The sequence below is a fragment of the Eleutherodactylus coqui genome, chromosome 3 (genome assembly GCF_035609145.1).
Source record: "Eleutherodactylus coqui strain aEleCoq1 chromosome 3, aEleCoq1.hap1, whole genome shotgun sequence".
Taxonomy (NCBI): Eukaryota; Metazoa; Chordata; class Amphibia; order Anura; family Eleutherodactylidae; genus Eleutherodactylus; species Eleutherodactylus coqui.
Genome location: NC_089839.1, coordinates 289,711,539 through 289,732,467, shown reverse-complemented (window position 1 = coordinate 289,732,467; position 20,929 = coordinate 289,711,539). Strand labels below are relative to the sequence as shown.

Here is a 20,929-nt window from a genome sequence, read left to right as displayed (position 1 = left end):
GCCCATCAGTGAAAGGGACCGCTCTCCGGCAGCGTTTCTACATGGCTTCATCTTAGCAGGTTTGTTTACCGCATTTTAGGTTTCAAAAGATTTTGAGTACAATAAAACGTTTGGCAACCCTCTGCCGCATAGACCCCCCGCAGGGGGATGGAGCTACATCTTTATTGGAGTGCAGAGATTCCATTATTAAACTAACAGAAAAAACAAGGGACAATTTTAAGTGTATACAGGGAATAGTAATGATCTCTCCATACATCACACAGGGAAGTAGTAAATCCCAATATCTTCATTTTTTATGGTGTTTTTAATCACATAATACATAGGGGCCTAGATCTGCTAGAATGCCATGCTTAATCTGCAGGTATATTATTGAGTCATCATCCTTCTATAGTCTTACAAAATAGTGTACGTGAGGAACATTACCAAAGGTTATCCAGGGGCTCTAAATCTTTTCAAATTGCGACATTTTGTCTTGGCGTATAGCTAGGAGTTTTTCATTCAAAAGAATTTTATTTATGCGGGATATAAAAGATTCAAATGGGAGGGTTGGTTTTCGCCACTGCTGTGCTATCGAAATACGTGCTGCCATAGTTATATTGCAGCAATTTAAAGGCGGCGTTGCGTATACTCGCAGGTTTATTTCCCAGCAGTAAGACATAGGGGTTGAGTCCAAGACTCTTCCCAATCATAGAAGCTATGAGATGGGAGACCCTTCTCCAAAAAGCCTGTGCTATTGGGTTTGACCACTAGAGATGAGCAAGCACCAAAATGCTCAGGTCCTCTTTATTCGAGTCGAGCTTTTCGTAAAATTTGAGAGCTCTATTCAAGTAACGAACACCATTGACTTCAATGGGAGGCTTGAGCATTTTTGTATCTCTCTCCCCTTCACCAAGCCAGCCACAAACTACCGTTGACGTGCGCAGCGTTGCAGCGGGGAGGGGGTCAAATCTGACACCTCGGCAGCAGGGAGGGGCCAAAGCTGGGGCAGGGGTCGAACTAGGCGTGATACTCGCTCGAGTAGCGAGCACCATCGAGTATGCTAATATTCGAACGAGCATCAAGCTCGAAAGAGTACGTTCGCTCCACTCTAATGCCCACCAAATGTGGTGATGTGAGCCTATGTCATCACAGCCTCGAAAACATAAATTGGAGATTTTGGGTAAATAGCATTTAGCCTCTCAGGTACCAGATAAGCTCTGTGTAACACCTTTAAGGATGTCTTAGTCTAAGAGACTTGCCAGCTATTTTTGCTTAAAGTCTCACAGCAGTGGTGCCAACGGTCTAATGACAGAGGGGAGTGTAAATCTGACTCCCATTGTAACATAAAGGGAAGCTTAGAATCTTGTAATGTTCCATTCAGAATATTATAGAAATGGGACAGGGTGCCTGGATGTGTGGGGCAGAATTTACATATGGCTTCTATGCGACTCATCTCTACCTTGACTGATGGTGGTATAATGGAGGACCAATAACGGAAAACCTGCATTCTTCACCATTCCTCTGGAGGTGGTTTATATTGGCTATTAAAAGAGGATATTGAAATCAATTTACCATGTATGAGAAAATCGTAGAGAGAAAAGTCAATTTATTTGTTTGCCACCATATGAATTGTGCCGCCTCCAAGCCAGGGGGAAAGCTGGGTTGTAGAGTAGAGGGGTAAGTGGGGATGGGTTAGATTGAGGATTCAATTTGAACCTGACCTGTCTACATAACAGGATAGAGGAAAAGGAGTATGGCGCATTATTTCTAAAGTTTAAAGGAAGGGGGACTTTTGTCCAAAGTAGGGAAGGCCAGTTATGAGGAGAAAACTGGCTTTCCTCGATGAAGGTCCATAGCGGGGAATGGGAGCCAGCAAAAATGGGTGGAATTTGTGCCAGGCGGGCTGCTTTCTAATATTTCAGGATGCATGGAACAGAAAGACCTCCATATTTCTTGTGCAAAAACATTATGGACGTTTATGTGCCCAGATAAAAGGCAGATATATTTTTTTGAAAGGCTCGGAGACCTAGGGCAGGAACAGGAATAGGAAGTTTTCTAAAGAGATAGAGCAGTTTTGGGAGTAAGGTCAACTCTATACTATGAATGTTTACCGCATTTTAATGGCGTTTTGCAAGTGGGGTTTTTTTGGAGTTAAAGTCAATTACATATCAACTCCACATGCATTTTACATTAAAAACACTGAAGTTTTGTAATGCAGTGTAGAGTCAATTGGCTTCTATAGGGGAAGCACATTTATATCATGTACACTATCCTACCAAAAATAATTGGATGCCTGACCAAGAATGAAAAATATTTCCATATGCCAATTAGTGGGGCCTCCTTTGGCACCATTGATGTCAGATGCACTTTAGTTTCAGTTTCCCTCCATTCATTCATTCTGCAAATGCCTGGCGAGTTCTCTCAAATAAGATGCATCAGCCCATCCGAAGAGGTGGTGCAAGAAAGCATTATTAGTGATCAATGGAAGAACATTCTATGGAGTGATGGATCACGCTACTCCATCTTCATCTGGTTGTGGAGGATCCTGGGGAACCCTTTTGCCTGTGTGTGTTGTGCCAACAGTTAAGTATGGCAGAGGTTCTGTTATGGTCTAGGGATGTTTTACGTGGCATGGTCTCGGTCTGTTGGTTGCAGTAACAAGAACAATGAACATTGAGGTATACCTTGAGATTCTAGACAATAATGTGCTGCCAACTATGTTTCGCCAGATGTTTGCAGGATGAATGGAGTGAAATACCAGCTAAAGTGCATCCAATGTCATTAGGGGCAAAGGAAGCCCCGCTAAGTATTAACATAGAAATTGATGCTGCTTTTGATTCTTGCTCAGATGTCCAACTACTTTTGGGAGGAGAGTGTACGTCAATCTGTAGAAGCCAATCAGCTGAAAACTGCATCACAAAGCTGCAGCGTTTTGCAGTAAAATTAACACACAGCGAAAGAGTCTTATGGCGTCAGGAAGGAAATTGAAACAAGAAGGTGAGGGAGAAGACTTAGGCCAGATGCCCGCCGCGAATTCTGCAGCAATGTTCGTTCATAGACATGCAATTGTAAATTAATTTCCCCTGCCCACGAGTGGAAATCAACAGTTTTCCGCTCGCGGGGGAGAATCACAGCATGTCCTAATCAGTGTGTAAAATCGCACGGACAGCTTCCATTGCAGTCAATGGAAGCCATCCTTCCTATGATACTTCTGCTGTGAGCACTGCGGAAGTATCGCGAGAATCCGTGTCACCGCCCAGCGCGACAAGCATAGCACTGCGCGTGTGCGCCGGCCAAGACACTCGGCAGCGGATTCAGGCAGGTGAGCATGAGTCTCTGGGGGGGTGCTGAGTCATATTCTGCTGCGAGATTTTGCAGTTGGAATCCAACTTACAGTTATCAGCTGGAAACAAATATACTGGTTTGCAGCCCTCAATAGTAAAAAAGAATATTCCATTCTCTGAGAGCAAGCAGAGGCCTTGAAGACCGTCAGCAATAAGGCTGCTCTCACACAAGTTAGGGCTCAGGGCTTCCATCTCTCTGCTCCGATTTTGGGGGAGAGAAACTCAAAATAGACAAAAAAATAAATATATAAAAATGATCCTCTTTCCACCCAGATTGATTCAGTGGTGAAAAAACAAGGAAAAGTAGAACACAAACAAAGCAGAAAGCAAATCGAAAGTTTGCAGGCTTGCTCCGTTTTTGGAGGAGAGAAACTGGAATAAAATGGAAAAGAAAACCGAGAAATCTGATGGAACAGAAGCCGACACATGAAAACCCCGAGCCGAGCCCCGACATTGGAGTGAAAGCAGCCCGACAAAGTTGCTGAACGTTTTAAAACTCTAATACTCTAAGACGAAGGTTTTTAGTTAGATTCTGTCTGCAGAGTTAATGAACCCGAGGTAGCGGCTCTTAGATTCCAGTGTTGAGCGGTGGTGTTTTTATTGGCGTTGATCCAGAATAACTCAGACTCTGCATTTAATGCCGCCCTAGTGAACCAGTCATTTCAGATGAGGCAGCGTTCTATTTAAAGATGTTACTTCTCTAATCATGGCCGCCAAACAATACAGGACGGAGGCGGGAGGCTCAAATGACTAAAACACTACATTTTGCTTCACAGACAAAGAATGATTTCCACATTATAACACGGGATAGAACCGCAGGGATAATCTGCCCCTCCCATATCATCTGTATAGGAAGATATGGAAAAACAGTGTATCCAGGAAATGGAAGGGAATAGTCCATTTTATGTCAGCCTAATTTCAGAGACTAAGCAGGTACTACAAACCCTGCAGAGCAGATCTGTGTCATATCGAAGGGCAGTATCACCCAGACGTCTTAGGCCCCCCATCCGTTGCAGAATATATTGCAGAGATATTCCGCCACCGGGAGAAGAGGACAGGGCCGCTGTCAGTACTCTGCGGTGAGCCTATCTAAAATGAAAACATTGCACATTCGCAGCATAGATGGATGTAACATTCACATACACATGTGATGACAGCAGTCAGATTTAAGACAGTGTAGTGGACGTTTACACCATCTATCAGATTAGTTTAAGGCAAAAAAAAAAAAAAGTTGTACCTAAATTTTGGCACACTTTAGGCTACACCACTTTCTCCGACTGTCCAAAAGTCTCTAAAAAAAGGTGCAAATTTGGCACAAAACATTTGGGACAGTTATGTAGCATAATTTTGACTAGTAAATAATCCCTGATGTGTTTTTTGGGCGGGTGGTGGGTTTGAGGATCAAAATTGCATACACCCAAGTGAATGAGCCCTAACACTTATTCCCCAACGACAGGATGAGGGATAGATGTCTGATGGGTGGGAGTCCAACAACTAAGACCTCCATCAATCACAAGAACAGGGGATCTGGGTGTTTAGTATATGCGCATTCATTTCCATGGGACTGCTGGAGATAGCCAAGTGCTTGTACTGGACTACATTCATGGACACTCCAAACCCCAGTTTTATTGTGATTGATGGGGTTCTCAGCTGTCGGACCTCAACCGATCAGACACTTCTCCCCAAACCATAGAACAAGGTATAGCTGTTAAGGCTGGCACAACCCCATTAGAGATCATTGTCCTGCTTTTCCAGACCCCTCAGTGTCAAATCTATCCGGTTTATTTGCTATTCAGGTAGAAGCAGAGTAAAAGGCAGTTTGGCCAAACTTACGGATCTTACAAAATGTAGCACCCTACATTGTCATACAAACCAAACTAGAGACAGGGAAGCCTGCACAGACACTGGGAGCCCAGGTGATCTGGGTATACATGTTCAATGTCCTCAGCCCAAAGGTGGGGAAGACAGGAGTCACTTCTACTGCGTTACCCAAGAACCCACATACATCTGAAGCCTGACTGAAGGCTCGTTTAGGGTACCGTCACATAGGAGGGACATGGAAAATACTTGAACCAGTGGCAGCTCTTACCAATGTAATTATTTAGCTTGAAGGCAATGTCCAGGTGTAGGATGATGAGCATGAACTGGAACCAAGGACTCATCTCTTGGCCTTGGAACGGTATGTGCACAGAGAATACAATGTCATTGGCTTCGATAAGCTTGCTGGTCGCTTCCTCAAAGGCTCGGATGCTTTCACAGCTACCGCTTCCCCAAGGAAGCAACCACTTGTGGGCATCGTGATGGTCTTTCCGTATATCGACACACTTCACAGCTAAAAATTCGACAGAGGTTGTTGGCTTTGGTGCTGGAAAGAAAAAAAACAAGAGAATAGAGTCAATAGATGTGGAAATAGAAAGCCAAAGCGAGAGGCCCTTATGGCCTGGCACAGTGGCATCATGCCATAGAGGTGGGCTACAACACATCAGTATTTGGCAGAGTAGTGCTTCAGTGCTGGGTGTTCCTTCTACATTTGTCGCAGGTTCGGCAGGTTTCCTCAGGATAGGTCATCAATAGTTGATTGACAGGGGCCCACCATTTGGGATCCCCAATGATCAGCTGATATTGGGATATTGCATTGAATTCAATAGAAGCTGCACGTACAATACTAACCTGGAGTGCTGCACAATAGACAGAGCTGTCTGCTTCTGGCTCTATCCACAATGACAGCTGATCAATTATGTAGGACCCATCCTGAGGATAGTTCATCAATAGTAAAGTCCTGGAGAACCCCTCGGCTGCATACAATCCCTAATAAAGGGACGGCTGCACTTCTGTGATTCAGGAGTTAAATGACCCACATAAAAACAATCACTTTACAGCTTCCTGCAGATGCAGTAAAAGTGCTAAAAGGTATCTGAAGTCTGATGATGACAGCGTCTCCTGGGAACCGAAGAACTCGGAGAGGAATATCCAGGCTCTGACGTCTATAACTGGCCTTTGGCTCTAGAAGAGCTTCCGTGAGGATAGCCCGGTTCTATATGCATGTGCTTGGATGGAACACAAGTGGTCATGCGATTTGTCTGGGTTCTCGTTCACTTGTCGGGCAGTTTAAAACATAGGAATGTGTAACACTGACCGACAAGGAAGCAAGAATCGTGCAGTCCAAACAAGGGGCCCGAGCGCGGACAAACAAGGGGCATCCCATATAAAAAGGGGCATAAGAGCAATGAGATTGTGAGGTGCTGTTCGATTGTCATAGCAGCTTGGCGTCTTCTGAAGGCCCCCAGGGCTGCCATGTGCTTTTGCCTATTTAGATGGACCTGTGGACCGACTTAATAGAATGCTTGCAGAAAGCCAAATATTGCAATACTTCAATGCACATGATATAAAATGATCAAACAAGTTCAAGAAAAAAAAAAAGCCTTTTTGTTTTACAATAAACTTTATTAAAAAAAACTTTAACACCCTTTCACCTATAGGCCGCCTGCAGACGGCCGGGTCGGATCCCGCTGTGAGAATTCTCGCAGCGGGATGCGGACATGTGCCCCTCCCTGCACAGCCCTGTGGCTTACCAACTCCCGGTGTCTCATCTGCTCTGTGATGTGCCGGCTGCCGCATAGCGGAGCAGGCGCGTCACCAGAGACATTTCTGTACAGGCCTCCGAGAGACCCGCACAGAAATAGAACATGCCACGATTTGTTTTTCGCACGTGTTTTCACACGGACAAATCGTGGCTGTGTGCACAGGATTGCGTTATCCAATGCAACCCTATGCAAGCGGGCACAGGCAGAAATTCTGCGGGAAATCCCGCTGCTGAATTTCCACCTGTGTGCAGGGGGCCATACTTAGATTTAAAAAAAACAAAAAAAAAAAAAACACAAACAACAAACACATTATATTTGGTATTGCTGGGTCCATAAAAGTTCAGTCTATCGAATAATGCATGGTAAAGAAAGATATGTATTTGCCTAGTAGAGCATACTGTCTTATATTAAATTTTGCCCCCCCCCCCCCTAAAAAATTTTTAAAAAAATTAATAAATAATGACACTAGGCCTTATTTTGGGGGAATGTTCTACTTTACTTACTCAGCAGGCTAATCAGTCATCGCTCCATGGAGGCGGGATTTATGAATCCCATAGCCAGGAAGTGATCTTATGTGGGCAGCCGTGGACTGCAGGAAAAGCGTCGGGGCTCTGGAGAGCAGTGGGAAGGACCTGGACCAAGCCTGCTACCGGTAGGAAATGTGTTTTTTTTTTTTTATTTAAATGTAATGTAGTTAGGCTTATTTTCCGGGTAGAGCTTATATTTCAAGCCTCCCCAAAAAGCCTGAAAAATCAGGCTACAGATTATTTTGGGGGAAACAGTAGAAGCAATGAAAGCAAATACCAAGGACATGCAGGTGACATAAATTTACAATTTCAGCTTAAAACAAGCATATTACAATACAGTCAAGGCCAGTTTGATAAATAAGAGTATTTTCGGGCTGTGTGCTGTCTGTGCATTCCAATTATAGTCTATGAGGCTAGTCACATGCACAAATTTTCAAGCGGACCCAAGGTCAGTGGTGAATAAAAAAAAAAAAACAAACAAAAGTCATGGCATGCCCCATTTTTTCTGTTTTCACAGACCAGACTTGAACATTGTGTGTAGTGCCCATGTACATAGAGAGTACACGTGGCTTTGGCCATACACACAATGCAGAGGAGGGGAGCGGACACGATAATTATGAGCGATACCAGGCCAGTCCTATAATGGCACGATGGGGCCCCTGTGGCCAGTAAGACGATGGAGGTACTGTTAGCACCGAGATATCTTTAACAGAATCCGAGGTCCACTAACGATTTCTCCAAGTTCCAGGTCAAGTATGAAATTATTATACGCAACTTACAGATTTCGCTCTACTTTTTGGATCCTGTAGAATGTCCAGTACAGACAGTTCTCCCAATAGTTTAGCTCCCACTACAGGCAGGATGCATTTAATAGGCGAGCGGCCCTGGCCCGGCACCAAAAACAAAGTCTTTTCAGAGGCCCAGTGGTTTGCTGTCTACACCAATTAATTCCTGGATGTCAAGTGCTCAGATATGGTGTCCGAGTCATCTTTCCAATAAGGACGGTCTGCTTTGTGCTCTATTACCCCCTCCTGCGTGCAAGCGGATCTCCCCAGCACATCCATAATGGGGAATGCCTCATTACACCAAGCAGCACTTACAGAGCGGGAATCCCACATTCACAGTAAATAAAAGACATTTATCAGGTGGTGAATAGAGATGAGCGAGTATACTTGCTAAGGCACATTACTCAAGCGAGTAGTGCCTTAGCAGAGTATCTCCCCGCTCGTCTCTAAAGATTCAAGGGCCGGCGGGGAGATCTCTCTCCCTCTCTTCCCCCCCCCCCCCCCCCCCCCCCCGCAACTCACCTGTCACCCGTCTCGGCCCCCGAATCTTTAGAGACGAGCGGGGAGATACTCTGCTACGGCACTACTCGCTCGAGTAATGTGCCTTAGCAAGTATACTCGCTCATCTCTAGTGGTGAACGAGCTTTGATTTTAACTCTGCTCAGTGTAGAAACACCCCCCCCCCCCCCCCCGACCGACTATGGACGGTGTTCCATAGTTCCACCCCTTCGCCCCAGAAAGCATTTAACATACTTCAGTCCCAGTCCGGCAGCAGTGGCCGCTGATGCTATAATTGTGCAACCACCAACCTCTTCCTCAGCGTCTGCATTCCTGCACACAGATGCCGGTGGAGAGGTTAGAGGTCTCACTGATTACAGCTGCGGTGCCACTGCTACCAGACTGGGACTAAGGGAGTTAAATTGCTTGGTGGCTGGAGGTCCTCTATGGGGGGGGGGGGGGATGTCACTATTACGACAGGTCACCACTATTACTGTGGGGGGGGGGGGGGGGGGGGGTTTAACCTAATGGCACTTTTTTGGGATACAGAGAGTGTGGCCTGTCAAGACTTTGGTACTGTACTACAGTTGTTCCTCTTTATTGTCCAAAAGTTGGAAAATATGTAGAATATAATAAGTTGTTAAACTGCTGTTGACTGATCCTATTACTGCTTTTCTCATTCTGACTGAAGGCATTATCAAAATGTAAAAAAAAAAAAAAAATGCTGAAGATTTTCTAATATAACAAACAAACTGCTCACCACCACTTTAATGTAAAATATTACAAATATTTATGTTTTGGAGAAGTAGACATTTAAGAAATAACTAGTGTGCCCCCCCCCCCCCCCCCTTGTTTATTTTTTTCATACATACCATATGTATTGGTGAAACAGGTGTGAAATTAATTAAAAAGTGGTGACTGATTACCCACAAGTATCAAAACAGAAAGGAATTGGGCTTGTGTTTTTTTCTTTCTGCATCCCTTATGAAATATGGACCACACACGGATGGCATCCAAGTGCTGTTCAATTTTTTTTTTTTTTTAAAGTCCCATTGACTTGAATGGGCAATTCTCATTCCCATGAGTTTTTCCCTTGCAATCTGTAAGATAACGGATGTGCGCCTTGCCACGTGGCCAAGACGAGGCCGTATGCCATCACAGTGTAGTGCATTCTTTCCTCGGACAGCACACAAACTTGAACAAAAGAAAAACAGAGCCTTGTTGAAAGTGGCTTTGTGGTTCTGTATATAGAACGTATCCCGCTCCTGATAAGATCCTGCTGCAGGGACGAGCGAGAGGCAAGTCTTAACATGTGCGTCAGGTCCAAGAAACAGGTAAATCACCACCTCCCTCCAGAGGAAAAATACATTCCACAAGGAAACTGGAATAACTGCACTTCAAAAGAGACAGAATTACAGATCTATTGCCATGGAAGTATTCGAGTCACCCTTCAGCAGGACCCACTGGGGAAACATGAGGATCACTTCTAGCATTCAACATGTTTCAACTTGGAAGGTGAGGGAAACCACTGAAGGGGGTGGGTGAATCACTAAGAGCCTTCTGGAGCCATAGTCACACAGGATCTAGGAATACAGAAGTACCAATTATGAGAATAGAGAGAAAAGTAGGCTACTAACTCTTATTCAAAAGGACATTGTTTTCAAGCTGACCTAAAACAATGGGATTGCTTTTGGATAACTAGTATGGCCAACATCACAGCTTCCAGGAGTTGGCTAGTTGCACAGCGATGCTGGAGATGTGGCACTGCCTAAAAGTTGGCCATACACATTAGATATACTAAGGTGACCAGATTTTCCCAGGGTCAGAGCAGAACAAGACAGGTGTGGTCAGGGGCGGGGCTTAGCACAACGTCTGATTTTGCCTCCATCGTTATAAAATGTACAGGGCTGTTTCAGGAAGAAAAAAAAAAAGTTTAGCAAATTTCACAGCATTTATGTATCCAAAAAACAGTCAAAATCTGTACCATTGGTGAATTTTGACTGGAAGTCGGTTGCATACCGGCAGCTGATATACTATGCGGCACTGCCCTCACCTTCTCCAAAGACCTTCTACTGTCAGCGCTCTTCAGCTTCCAGTTCCCAGCGGCCTGTAGTGGCCACACCTGAGAAGCAACACCGTGCCAGACTAGGCTGTGGGAACCGGATGCCGGGAAACCTGACAGTAGCACTCGGAGAAGGGGAGTGGGAGTACCGCATAGTATGAAATCTGCTGCGTATATGCATTAGTAGCAGTGATCCCCACAGTATCTTCAGTACTAATAGCACCCCCCCTTGAAACACATATACTTACCCTCACCACCCGGTCTTCAGAGTGCCGCTACTGCTCCTCCTCCTCCTCCTCCTCTCAGCGCTGCTGCGGGCAGAAGTTTGTGCGCAAGCAGCAGCACTTCCTTCTCTTGCAGAACCAAAGGGGAGAGGTAAGAGGAGAAAGATCCCGGATGCACACACTGCTGTCAGTGTGTACATCCCGGCAGCAGCGCTGCAGAGTGATTACCAGCTAGAGAGCTGTGGCACACCAGCTGGTAAGCACTATAATGGTGACCAAACAAATTGTTTGTCCTGCTTGGGAACCTGGGGAAAGCTGGACACAGGGTCTCAATGCGAGACTGTCCCACCTAAATGGGGACGTCTGGTCACCTTCGATATACATTGACTGAACTTGCCGATTTTGGCTGACCATTAATTGTGTATGGAGGCCTACTAATTAACCTCCACCTTAACGGTAGATATTGGGCAAAGATAAGGATCAGACTAGATTTCTGAGCTGTCTGGCAGCAGCTTCCTGCCGTCCTCTATTGAGAGAATGTACAATCGTCCGAGTGTACATGGATGGAACAAGAGAGATGGCTTTTTTAGCTGAAATCTGACAGGTATTACATGGGCAGTTTAATATTCAAGGTAGATAAACTTGTGATAACGACTAATTGTTGTCGTCCAGCTTCCTCATTACCAAATAACATATGTATGGAGTAACAGTTGCTCCAGAAGTATCCGCCTAGCCATGTAGGACATGGTTGACTTTCCATAATGCATCTGCAGCGCCACCTATTGAAGAGTAGCTTCCCTACAAGTCAGTGTCTGCCTGCTTAAGGTGAATAAGGTGGCTGGACTAGAACGATCCCCGGCCACTCCGCCTCTATTCACTAGCGATGATTTTTCCTGAAGGTCTAAAGGCCAAATAAGTCTTCTCCACAAGACAAAAGACACCATCTGCAAACAGGCCATTTTGGGGTTTCGCTCTTCATCAGTGCAGGACAGAATACTGGTTGGATGGGTGTAATAAAGCTTCCCCCTGTGGAGACCCTCTCCCACTGCCATAGCTTATACCCCAACATCTAGAGAGGGAGGGGCATTCATTTGGCCTTTCATCAAGGGGCTTCACCCGGTTTAGTTTATACTCCACTATGGTGCACCGTGTATTTCTTTTATTGTGTTTAGTGCTCAACTGCACATAAACTCAGATTTTCTAATACAGATGCTATTTTTAACATGAAGGTAAACGTTCCAACCTTCTTCTGCATTCACATAAATATACTCATTTTACCTCCAGGCCAACTAGACACTTCAATGTGACTAAACATACTTTCTATCATGTAAAAGTGACTGTCACAGGATTCTCAGACTATAGGAATGCAATAAGTTGTGGGATGGTCACAAGTACCACTCAATACGCAAAATATAGACTATACAACAATAAGAATATACCTACTGTAATACTGCCCCCCTATGGACAAGAATATACCTACTATAATACTGCCCCCCTATGGACAAGAATATACCTACTGTAATACTGCCCCCCTATGGACAAGAATATACCTACTGTAATACTGCCCCCCTATGGACAAGAATATACCTACTGTAATACTGCCCCCCTATGGACAAGAATATACCTACTGTAATACTGCCCCCCTATGGACAAGAATATACCTACTGTAATACTGCCCCCCTATGGACAAGAATATACCTACTGTAATACTGCCCCCCTATGGACAAGAATATACCTACTGTAATACTGCCCCCCTATGGACAAGAATATACCTACTGTAATACTGCCCCCCTATGGACAAGAATATACCTACTGTAATACTGCCCCCTATATACAAGAATATAACTACTATAGTACTGCCCCCTATATACAAGAATATAACTACTATAATACTGCCCCCTATGGACAAGAATATAACTACTATAATACTGCCCCCTATATACAAGAATATAACTACTATAATACTGCCCCCTATGGACAAGAATATAACTACTATAATACTGCCCCCTATATACAAGAATATAACTACTATAATACTGCCCCCTATATACAAGAATATAACTACTATAATACTGCCCCCCTATGGACAAGAATATAACTACTATAGTACTGCCCCCTACGTACAAGAATATAAACTACTCTAAGGCTGGGTTCGCACAGTGTGGATTTGCTGCGGAAATTCTGTCTTGAATTTCTCTGCGGCAAGTCTGCTTGCGGTTGTTAATTCCAGATTTAGCCAGCCATGTGGATGAGATTCCCCGTCCGCAGCATGTCAATTTTTTTTTGCCCGTTGCAGCCGTGCTCCTCTCTATGGGAGCGCCGGCTGCAACGGTACAGTATGCAACCAAGCCGCTCCAAAACCAGTGGTTAGGTGACGCAGGTTTTGAAGCAAAGCTTTCCCAGCAGAAATCTCACGGTTTTTCGCTGCAGCCAAACCGCGAGATTTCCGTTTGCATTCCACCCTGTGGAAACCCCGTAAAGGTGCCTTCACACAGTCGAAAAACGCTGTCCCATTTATAACCGCACCTCTGCTTTCACACAGGAGTGAGAGATGTTCAGTGAATGGAGGCCGAGCACTGGAGATCACTCCCGGCCACTCACCTCCATTCACAGGAAACAGGAAGTCATTCACAGGGGAGCTACTGCCCGTTAGCACAGACTGATCGGCGGTCAGTTTTTAGGTCTGCCTAAACTGAAAGACGAACTATAACTCGTTTGCTCATCATTCAGTCATTAACATTGCATATGGGCTACAGGTACCGAGTCATCACTAAGCGACGGCGTGGAGATTACAAGAAAAAGGAAGCATGTACTGCGCATGACCGCCTGCGAGCCTAGGCTGTGCTACACAGTTCCGGTTAGTGCCATACGCAGGGTCCCCGGCAGGGCTCACAGCCGGAATCCGCTGTTGGCCTCCCACATGTGCAATTCGATCCAGTCGTTTGAACACGGCCTTAAGCCGAGCATCACCACAAATTTTCATGCAGATTTAGCCCAGTCAATGGGACAAATCAGCATTCAGCCATTGGACGTAGTTACGATGTTAAACCTGTGCTGGGAATTAACATGTTAATACTTTTCTACACAAGAGATTTCAAAATCCATGGTGTATGTGTATTGTACCGCAGCACAATTTACCAGATCATGCCATAGAAAATCACATTGGTGCAGATTCTCGGTATGAGTGAGGCCCAAAGACAAAAATAGTGATGTGAATAAAGATTAAAGTAAGACTAGGTTGTCCATGTCACTCTTCGGCCTCTGTGTGTATCCAATACAAGGAGCAGAGGATAGCAGCTTTTAACTCTTCCTTCTGCTTAAGGCAGTGAACGGGGTTTCCTTCAACACTAAGTTTGAGAACTTTATCTGACCTGAGAGCCTCCTCACTCTTTCTGGATTGCTCTGGGAACTTTAGGCGTGACTAAAGAACACTTCATTCTGGAAACAGCCCCAGGTATCCAGCGTCCATCCGAACTGCCCCTCCCATCCTCACCCCCTTATGGTCAATCCTGATACAAAATTAACTTTAATTCTGCATTCTCCTTTCAAAAGCCTAACGCCAAATTCCTCTCCGCTGCCATTGATGTAAGCCAACCAGAAAGAGATTGAAGTCAGAGAGGATTATGTAAAAGAACACATAAGCCAAGATGCACCGGCAGCAAAGTATATTTGGGGACTGCTGTGGATGAGTTTGAGGTAAGGGGGGGGGGGTCTTACAAAGAAAAACAATGACGGTCTCAGACAGACATTCTTGTGCACATGTTACATATGTACAGTATGAGGACTACATTACCCAACCGAAAGGTAAATGAACACCTGAGCAAAAATCAAATGTACTATTTATTTTCATTTATTAATCCTTAGTGGGGCTCCTTTGGCCCTAATGACATTGGATACTCGCCGTGACATACAGTCTACTAACGTCAGATGCACTTCAGCTGGTATTTCCCTCCATTCACTCTGCAAACATCTGGCAAGTGCTCTCAGAGAAGGACGCTGTTCATATTTCCTCTTCATCTCAAAGAAATTCAGGTCAGGACTATGCAGGCCAGTCCAATCATGGAACATCCAAAACCTCAAAATAATGTAAAACAGCACTGGATTTGTGCCAAAGGGTGTTGTCTTGTTGGAGGTATGGCCGACCATTCCAGAAGATTTCCACAATGACAGCAGCACATTATTGTCCAGAACGTCAAGGTACTCCTGTGTTCATGGTTCTTGCCACTACAACCAACGGACTGGGACCATGCCTCGTAAAACATAGCCAGGCCATAACAGATCCTCCACCGACTTAACTGTTGGCACAACACACTTAGGCAGAAGGTGTTCCCCAGACATCCTCCACACCAAAGTATGTCCATCTGATTTGATTATGGGGTAGCACGATTTGTCACTCCATAGAACATTCCTCGACTGTCCAATGATGACATTCCTTGCACCATTGTAGATGGACCAATGAATCTCCTTTGAGAGAATGCAACAAACATTTGCAGGATGAATGGAGGGAAATGCCAGCTGAAGTGTATCAGACATTAGTAGAAAGTATTTGATGTCATTAGGGCCAAATGAGGCCTCGTTAAGTATGAATATGTATAAATAAATATTGCTTTTGATTCTTGCTCAGGTGTCCAATTACTTCTGGTAATTTAGTGAGTTTCCTGAGAGCACTTGGGGTTGGCTCTTTATAGCTAACAATATTTATTAAGCCCAAAGGGTGCAACTTTTTCGCCAAGTTTCAAACTAGAGCCTTCAACATCCAAAAATGAGGCAGCATGAATGTACGGACACAAGGTGGTCAGCAGATCATATAGCAACAGAGGCAGAATACCCAAATAGCAAGTTTATAAGATTCCTCTGAAGCCACGATTTGGTTGCTCTGCTTTAAACCTACAGCACAGACAAAATAATGATACATACTGACTGCAGATTGTAAAGCAAAACAACCAAATCCGGAAGCCAAACAATTTCTAAAATATTACCAGACCATATTAGAGCAGCCCAGCTACCTGGTCCAAAAGCTTTACCATAAAATGTATATTGCAGTATAGAACCAACAGAAGTATAATGAGAGGCATCCTGCAGGGTCAAAATTGTGATGCTGCACCTTATGACATTTGTGTGCACAAATATTGTACGGTGCCACATGCAGTTCATAGGTGTCTACAGGGTGTAGTAAAAAATAAAAAAAACTGATCCCCCACTATATCCAAATACTAGTGTCCTTTATTTTCTGATTGACAGACTGGAGTCAGGAAGGAGTTTTTCTTTCCCTAAGGGTGGATTCAGACGAATGTATATCGGCTGGGTTTTCACGCCAAGCCGATATACCATGTCCTCATCTGCGGGGGGGGGGGGGGTGGGGGGTGGAGGATGGAAGAGCCAGGAGCAGGAACTAAGCTCCCGCCCCCTCTCTGCCTCCTTCCACCCCCTCTCCGCCCCTCTGCACTATTTGCAATGAAAGTAGGCGGGATGGGGGCAGGGCTAAGTTACGTGAATTTGCCCCGCCCCCATCCCACCTCTCCCCATTGCAAATAGTGCAGAGTGGCGGAGAGAAGGCAGAGAGGGGGCGGGAGCTCAGAGCACTGCTCCTGGCTCTTCCAGCCTCCTCCCCCTGCAGAGAGAGACGCCATATATAGGCTGGGCGTGAAAACCCAGGCGATATACGGTCGTCTGAATCCAGCCTAAAATTAGGAACATTGGTTTCTAGCACAAGGGGATTTTTGTCCTTCCTCTTGATATACATTGAGGTGGGGGTGGTAATAGGTTAAACTATATAGACGCATGTCTTTTTTTCAGCCTTTCACACTGTTACTATGTATATAAAAACAATAGTGAATAGGAAGGCATGGATGCGCTACTTAATGGTATAGCCCCGGAACATAGATTTCAATATTCTGTAGTGGCCCCTATATGAGATGGCAAAGTAGCATGAGAAGCAGAAATCCCCTTTCCTCCTCTCCTAGTCCTGTGGGACTGTTGATATGACTGAAGCAAGAAAAGCGTATTTTAAGTGTCCTCCTTCTACTACGATACATCCATGGAACAATCATTAGACACATGTTCATTCCAGGGACTCAACGCGGATCGGTACCCGAATCTCCTGCTGGCGACAGTGGGCGACTCCCTGGATGATCTGCCCCTATCATAGCAGAACCAATCCACTTTGAGTACACTTTCCTTACTTCAGTCATAGCAGCAGTCCCACCGAACTTTAGAGACGTGCGGAAAGTGGATTTAGGCTTCTCTTCAACTTTGTAATTGTTTTTTACTCACTCTTACAGGGGCCTCAAAACAAAATTGAAATCCATGTTGCTGGGCCACCAGGGGCCGTTCATCATACAATTGTGTAGCGCATTCACACCTCCTATTCAAGTATACTACTGTTATTTCAATATAATACACCAGTGTTGAGATAAAGCGCTGCATCAGGCTTTTTGACTAAAGACTGTATTAAACACCTGTGTGGCTGTATGCTGCCTCCAAAATGCATCATATTCACTATCCATAAACTTTCTAGGCAGGTAAACCTCCAAAACATGTAATGCAATGCAGCAATCCACAAAAAAAACATTTGTATAGCCAGGAAGCACAGTATGGGGCCAGAGAAGTCTATGGGCATCCTACTACAGATCAGTACTACACAGGTTCACAATAGAGCCAAGTGCATGAGGCCCAATGGGCAATTACTGACCTTGTAATGGACTTTACAGGTTTCAAAAAAAGAGGAAAGTAGAGTTTGCTCGTAAAAAAAAAAACGAACAAAAAAAAAAAACACACGAAACCAGTACCCATCTAAACAAGCTAAAATTACCTTTTTTTCTAAATAAGAAAAAAAAAAATGTCTTAAACTATGCCCACCTGTAGACAGCCGGGTCGGATCCCGCTGCGAGAATTCTAGCAGCGGGATGCGTACCCCTGCACAGGCCTGCGGTTCACCTGCTCAAGGAGTCTCCTCTCTGCGCTGTGTGACGGCTGCCGCCCAGCCGGCACATGCGCAGGGAGGAGCCGGCCCGTCACCACTGACATTTCTGTGGGGGGCCTCTGCGAGACCCGCACAGAAATAGAACATGCCGCAATTTGTCTTCACGTGGACAAATCGTGGCCGTCTGCCTAGGATTGCGCTATCTAATGCAATCCTATGGCAGCGGGCACGGGCAGAAATTCTGCTGGAAATCCCGCTGCGAATTTCTGCCCGTGTGCAGGGGGCCTAAATTATAGTGAAAGGCATATACAAGTAGACTCTGCAAATGAAGACACACATGCTCCGGCCTCCTTATTCCCCTGCCATACAGCTTTAATGTAACACAAACACACGCGCTGTTAGCTGGTAAAGTGGGTTAAATGAAGTTTAAGCTACAAAGTTCTAACCAGAATCTTTTTTTCTTTCCTCCTTTCCATGTTGTGGCCTCAGGGATGGGCTAAATAATTTCCTGATTTCACATAAGCTTGCCAGGCACAGAGAATGGGTTTCCTGCGTAAAGTGCAGTAATTGATATTGTTCTCCTTGACATGAAGGCTGGAAGGACACCATTTACTGTAGTAAGGAGGACAATTACTGTTAGGGTGCATTCACACGGGCAAGTTCCATCCGATTCCAATATCAACAGAACTAGCCGGTGAAAAGAACCCAATAATTTTAATGGGTTAGTTACAAACTAGTGATTTTTTCTCGGACTGATGGTCCAAGATAGAAGGGTCACAGCGTGTCCTATTTTTTTTTTCCTTTGTGGAATTCTTCTTTAAAAAGGGGTTGTACAAGTATAACTTTTTAATTAAATGGCCAGGCAATAAAACAAGAGAATACTTACCTCCTTTCTTTCCCCTGGAAGCAGATTGGCTCCAGTAAATCTCTCCAGTGAGTGCTGTGGCCAACTGACTTCTGGCCAGAGCAGGACATTCACTGGGGAAGCAGCTCAGCCACTTCTAGGGCAGACAAGGGAGGTAAGCATTAGTGATGAGCGAGCATACTCGCTAAGGGCAATTGCTCAAGCGAGCATTGCCCTTAGCAAGTACCTGCTCGCTCAAGAGAAAAGGTTCGGGTGCCGGCGGCAGGCAGGGAGCTGCGGGGGAGAGCGGGGAGATCTCTCTCTCCCTCTATCCACCCCCCTTCCCGCTGAATGTCGCAACTCACTGCCGCGGCTCCCCCATGCCGGCACCCAAACCTTGTCTCTCGAGCAATTGCCCTTAGCGAGTATGCTCGCTCATCTCTAGTAAGCATCTATTCTTTTGTTATCTTAGAGCATGCCACTTGAAAAAAAATAAAAAAAAATAGATAAAAATTACACTCAAACCCACCTTTAAAAATTTCCTATGGGGGTCTGGAATAAACAAAGACAAAATAAGTGCATTCACATGTAAAAGCAAGTTTCATGTGATTGTATTTAGATTTTTCTATTGAAAAAAACATTTGATTTTCATGCACTGCAATCTGACCAAAATTGCAGTGACTTATCGCACTTGCCTGTGTGAATACACACACACACACACACACTTTAGATTTCCTAGTTGTTGCATCTCACACTGGTGAACACAAGATGAATTTCGCTGCATCTCCTCAGTCTTTCCCTTTTGTTGACGGAAATTAATTTGGATGAGCTCCGGCAGAGGGCCAGCCAATTGAAAACTTTGAGTCCTTAACATTTTTTTTTTTGTACAGGTTTTCAAATTATTCTCCCCTCTATTGTTATTATGACACTCATCTGACAATTTATGTCGGTCATGAAAGTCCATTAGTCGACTGACTGGTTACGATGAATTAGTACATTTTATGGGATATTCGTGGTTTTGAAACAATTGTCCATTAGAGATTTACTTTATAAATATTTTGAAGCAATTGATGTAAATAGTTCAGGCTGCATTTGCTACATTGTTTCAGTCTCCCTACTTGGGAGGGGAAAAAAAGTTATACAGCAGGAAATAACTTTCAAAAAACAAAAAGAAACAGTGTAGCAAAGTGATCCCGATAGGTGCAGCCCAGACCTTAAAATGTTGGAGTGTGCAGGGCTCAGACCTCCCTTCCTGGGGTGTAAATCAAACAAAGGCTGCTCAGGGAGGAGTTTGGGGGCAGAAGAAAAAAAAAAGGAGGGGGTTGTTACTTTGTTCCCACTATTAAGTCCAAAATGAACTTTTCTGCTTAACCCCTTATGGAAAGTGCCCAGAGATACCTAAAAAGCATGAATTAACCCCATCCTGACCGAATCCCCTTCTTAGAAGTAACGAGGGCTCCCGAACAGAAACTCCTGCACCCCTGTTACTGATTATATCCAGTGGAAACAAGAGCTAGACTAGCAGCTGAGTATAGGGGACCCCGAGGGTGAGGACTGGGGTGCAGGGAGCGAGTGCTGAGCCTGCAGACACAAGGAGAAAAGTTTTGGAGATCAGACTCACCGATCAGCCCCCCGACCAGGAATGCCAGGACTTGGAAGACAAGCAGGATGCCCCCCACCAGGCACAGCTTCTTGGTGCTCATGTTCTCTATGATTGCCCCCGCCATGGCTGCTCTCGGCTTACAGATTTCTGGGGTGCCCGGACTCGCACACTGTGCTCTGCAGCCTCCAGATTTATCAGCCGCTGCCGCAGCCTCCTGATCACGTGACGGCCCTCACACTGCACCTCCCCTGCCTGCTGCGCTGCTGCTGCTGTAGTGCCACTCAGTGACCAGACCAGTGACCAGCACACACTGCACTAGTGATCAGTGCAAACTCCTCTACACTAAGGATGGTGTCCTAGATACTCATCTGTACTATACATAATGCATTATACCCTATACTATACATAATGTCCAGGACAAACTCATCTACACTAAGGATGGTGTCCTACATACTCATCTGTACTATACATAATGCATTATAGACTATACTATACATAATGTCCAGCACAAACTATACTGTACCTAATACCCCTAATGCATTATACACTCTAATATA

General features: G+C 44.9%; 1 protein-coding gene across 1 annotated transcript in view; it reads right to left on the bottom strand.

The window, feature by feature from the left end:
- Positions 1–20,606, bottom strand: part of LOC136621854 (protein wntless homolog B-like) — a 45,215-nt gene extending 24,609 nt beyond the window's left edge. The window contains exons 1-2 of the mRNA XM_066597645.1: positions 20,391–20,606; positions 5,413–5,688 (exon numbers count right to left, since the gene is read on the bottom strand). Coding sequence (XP_066453742.1) covers positions 5,413–5,688; positions 20,391–20,496 — 382 coding nt within the window. The 5' untranslated portion in view covers positions 20,497–20,606. The remainder of the gene's footprint in view (positions 1–5,412; positions 5,689–20,390) is intronic.
- Positions 20,607–20,929: the final 323 nt, after the last annotated feature.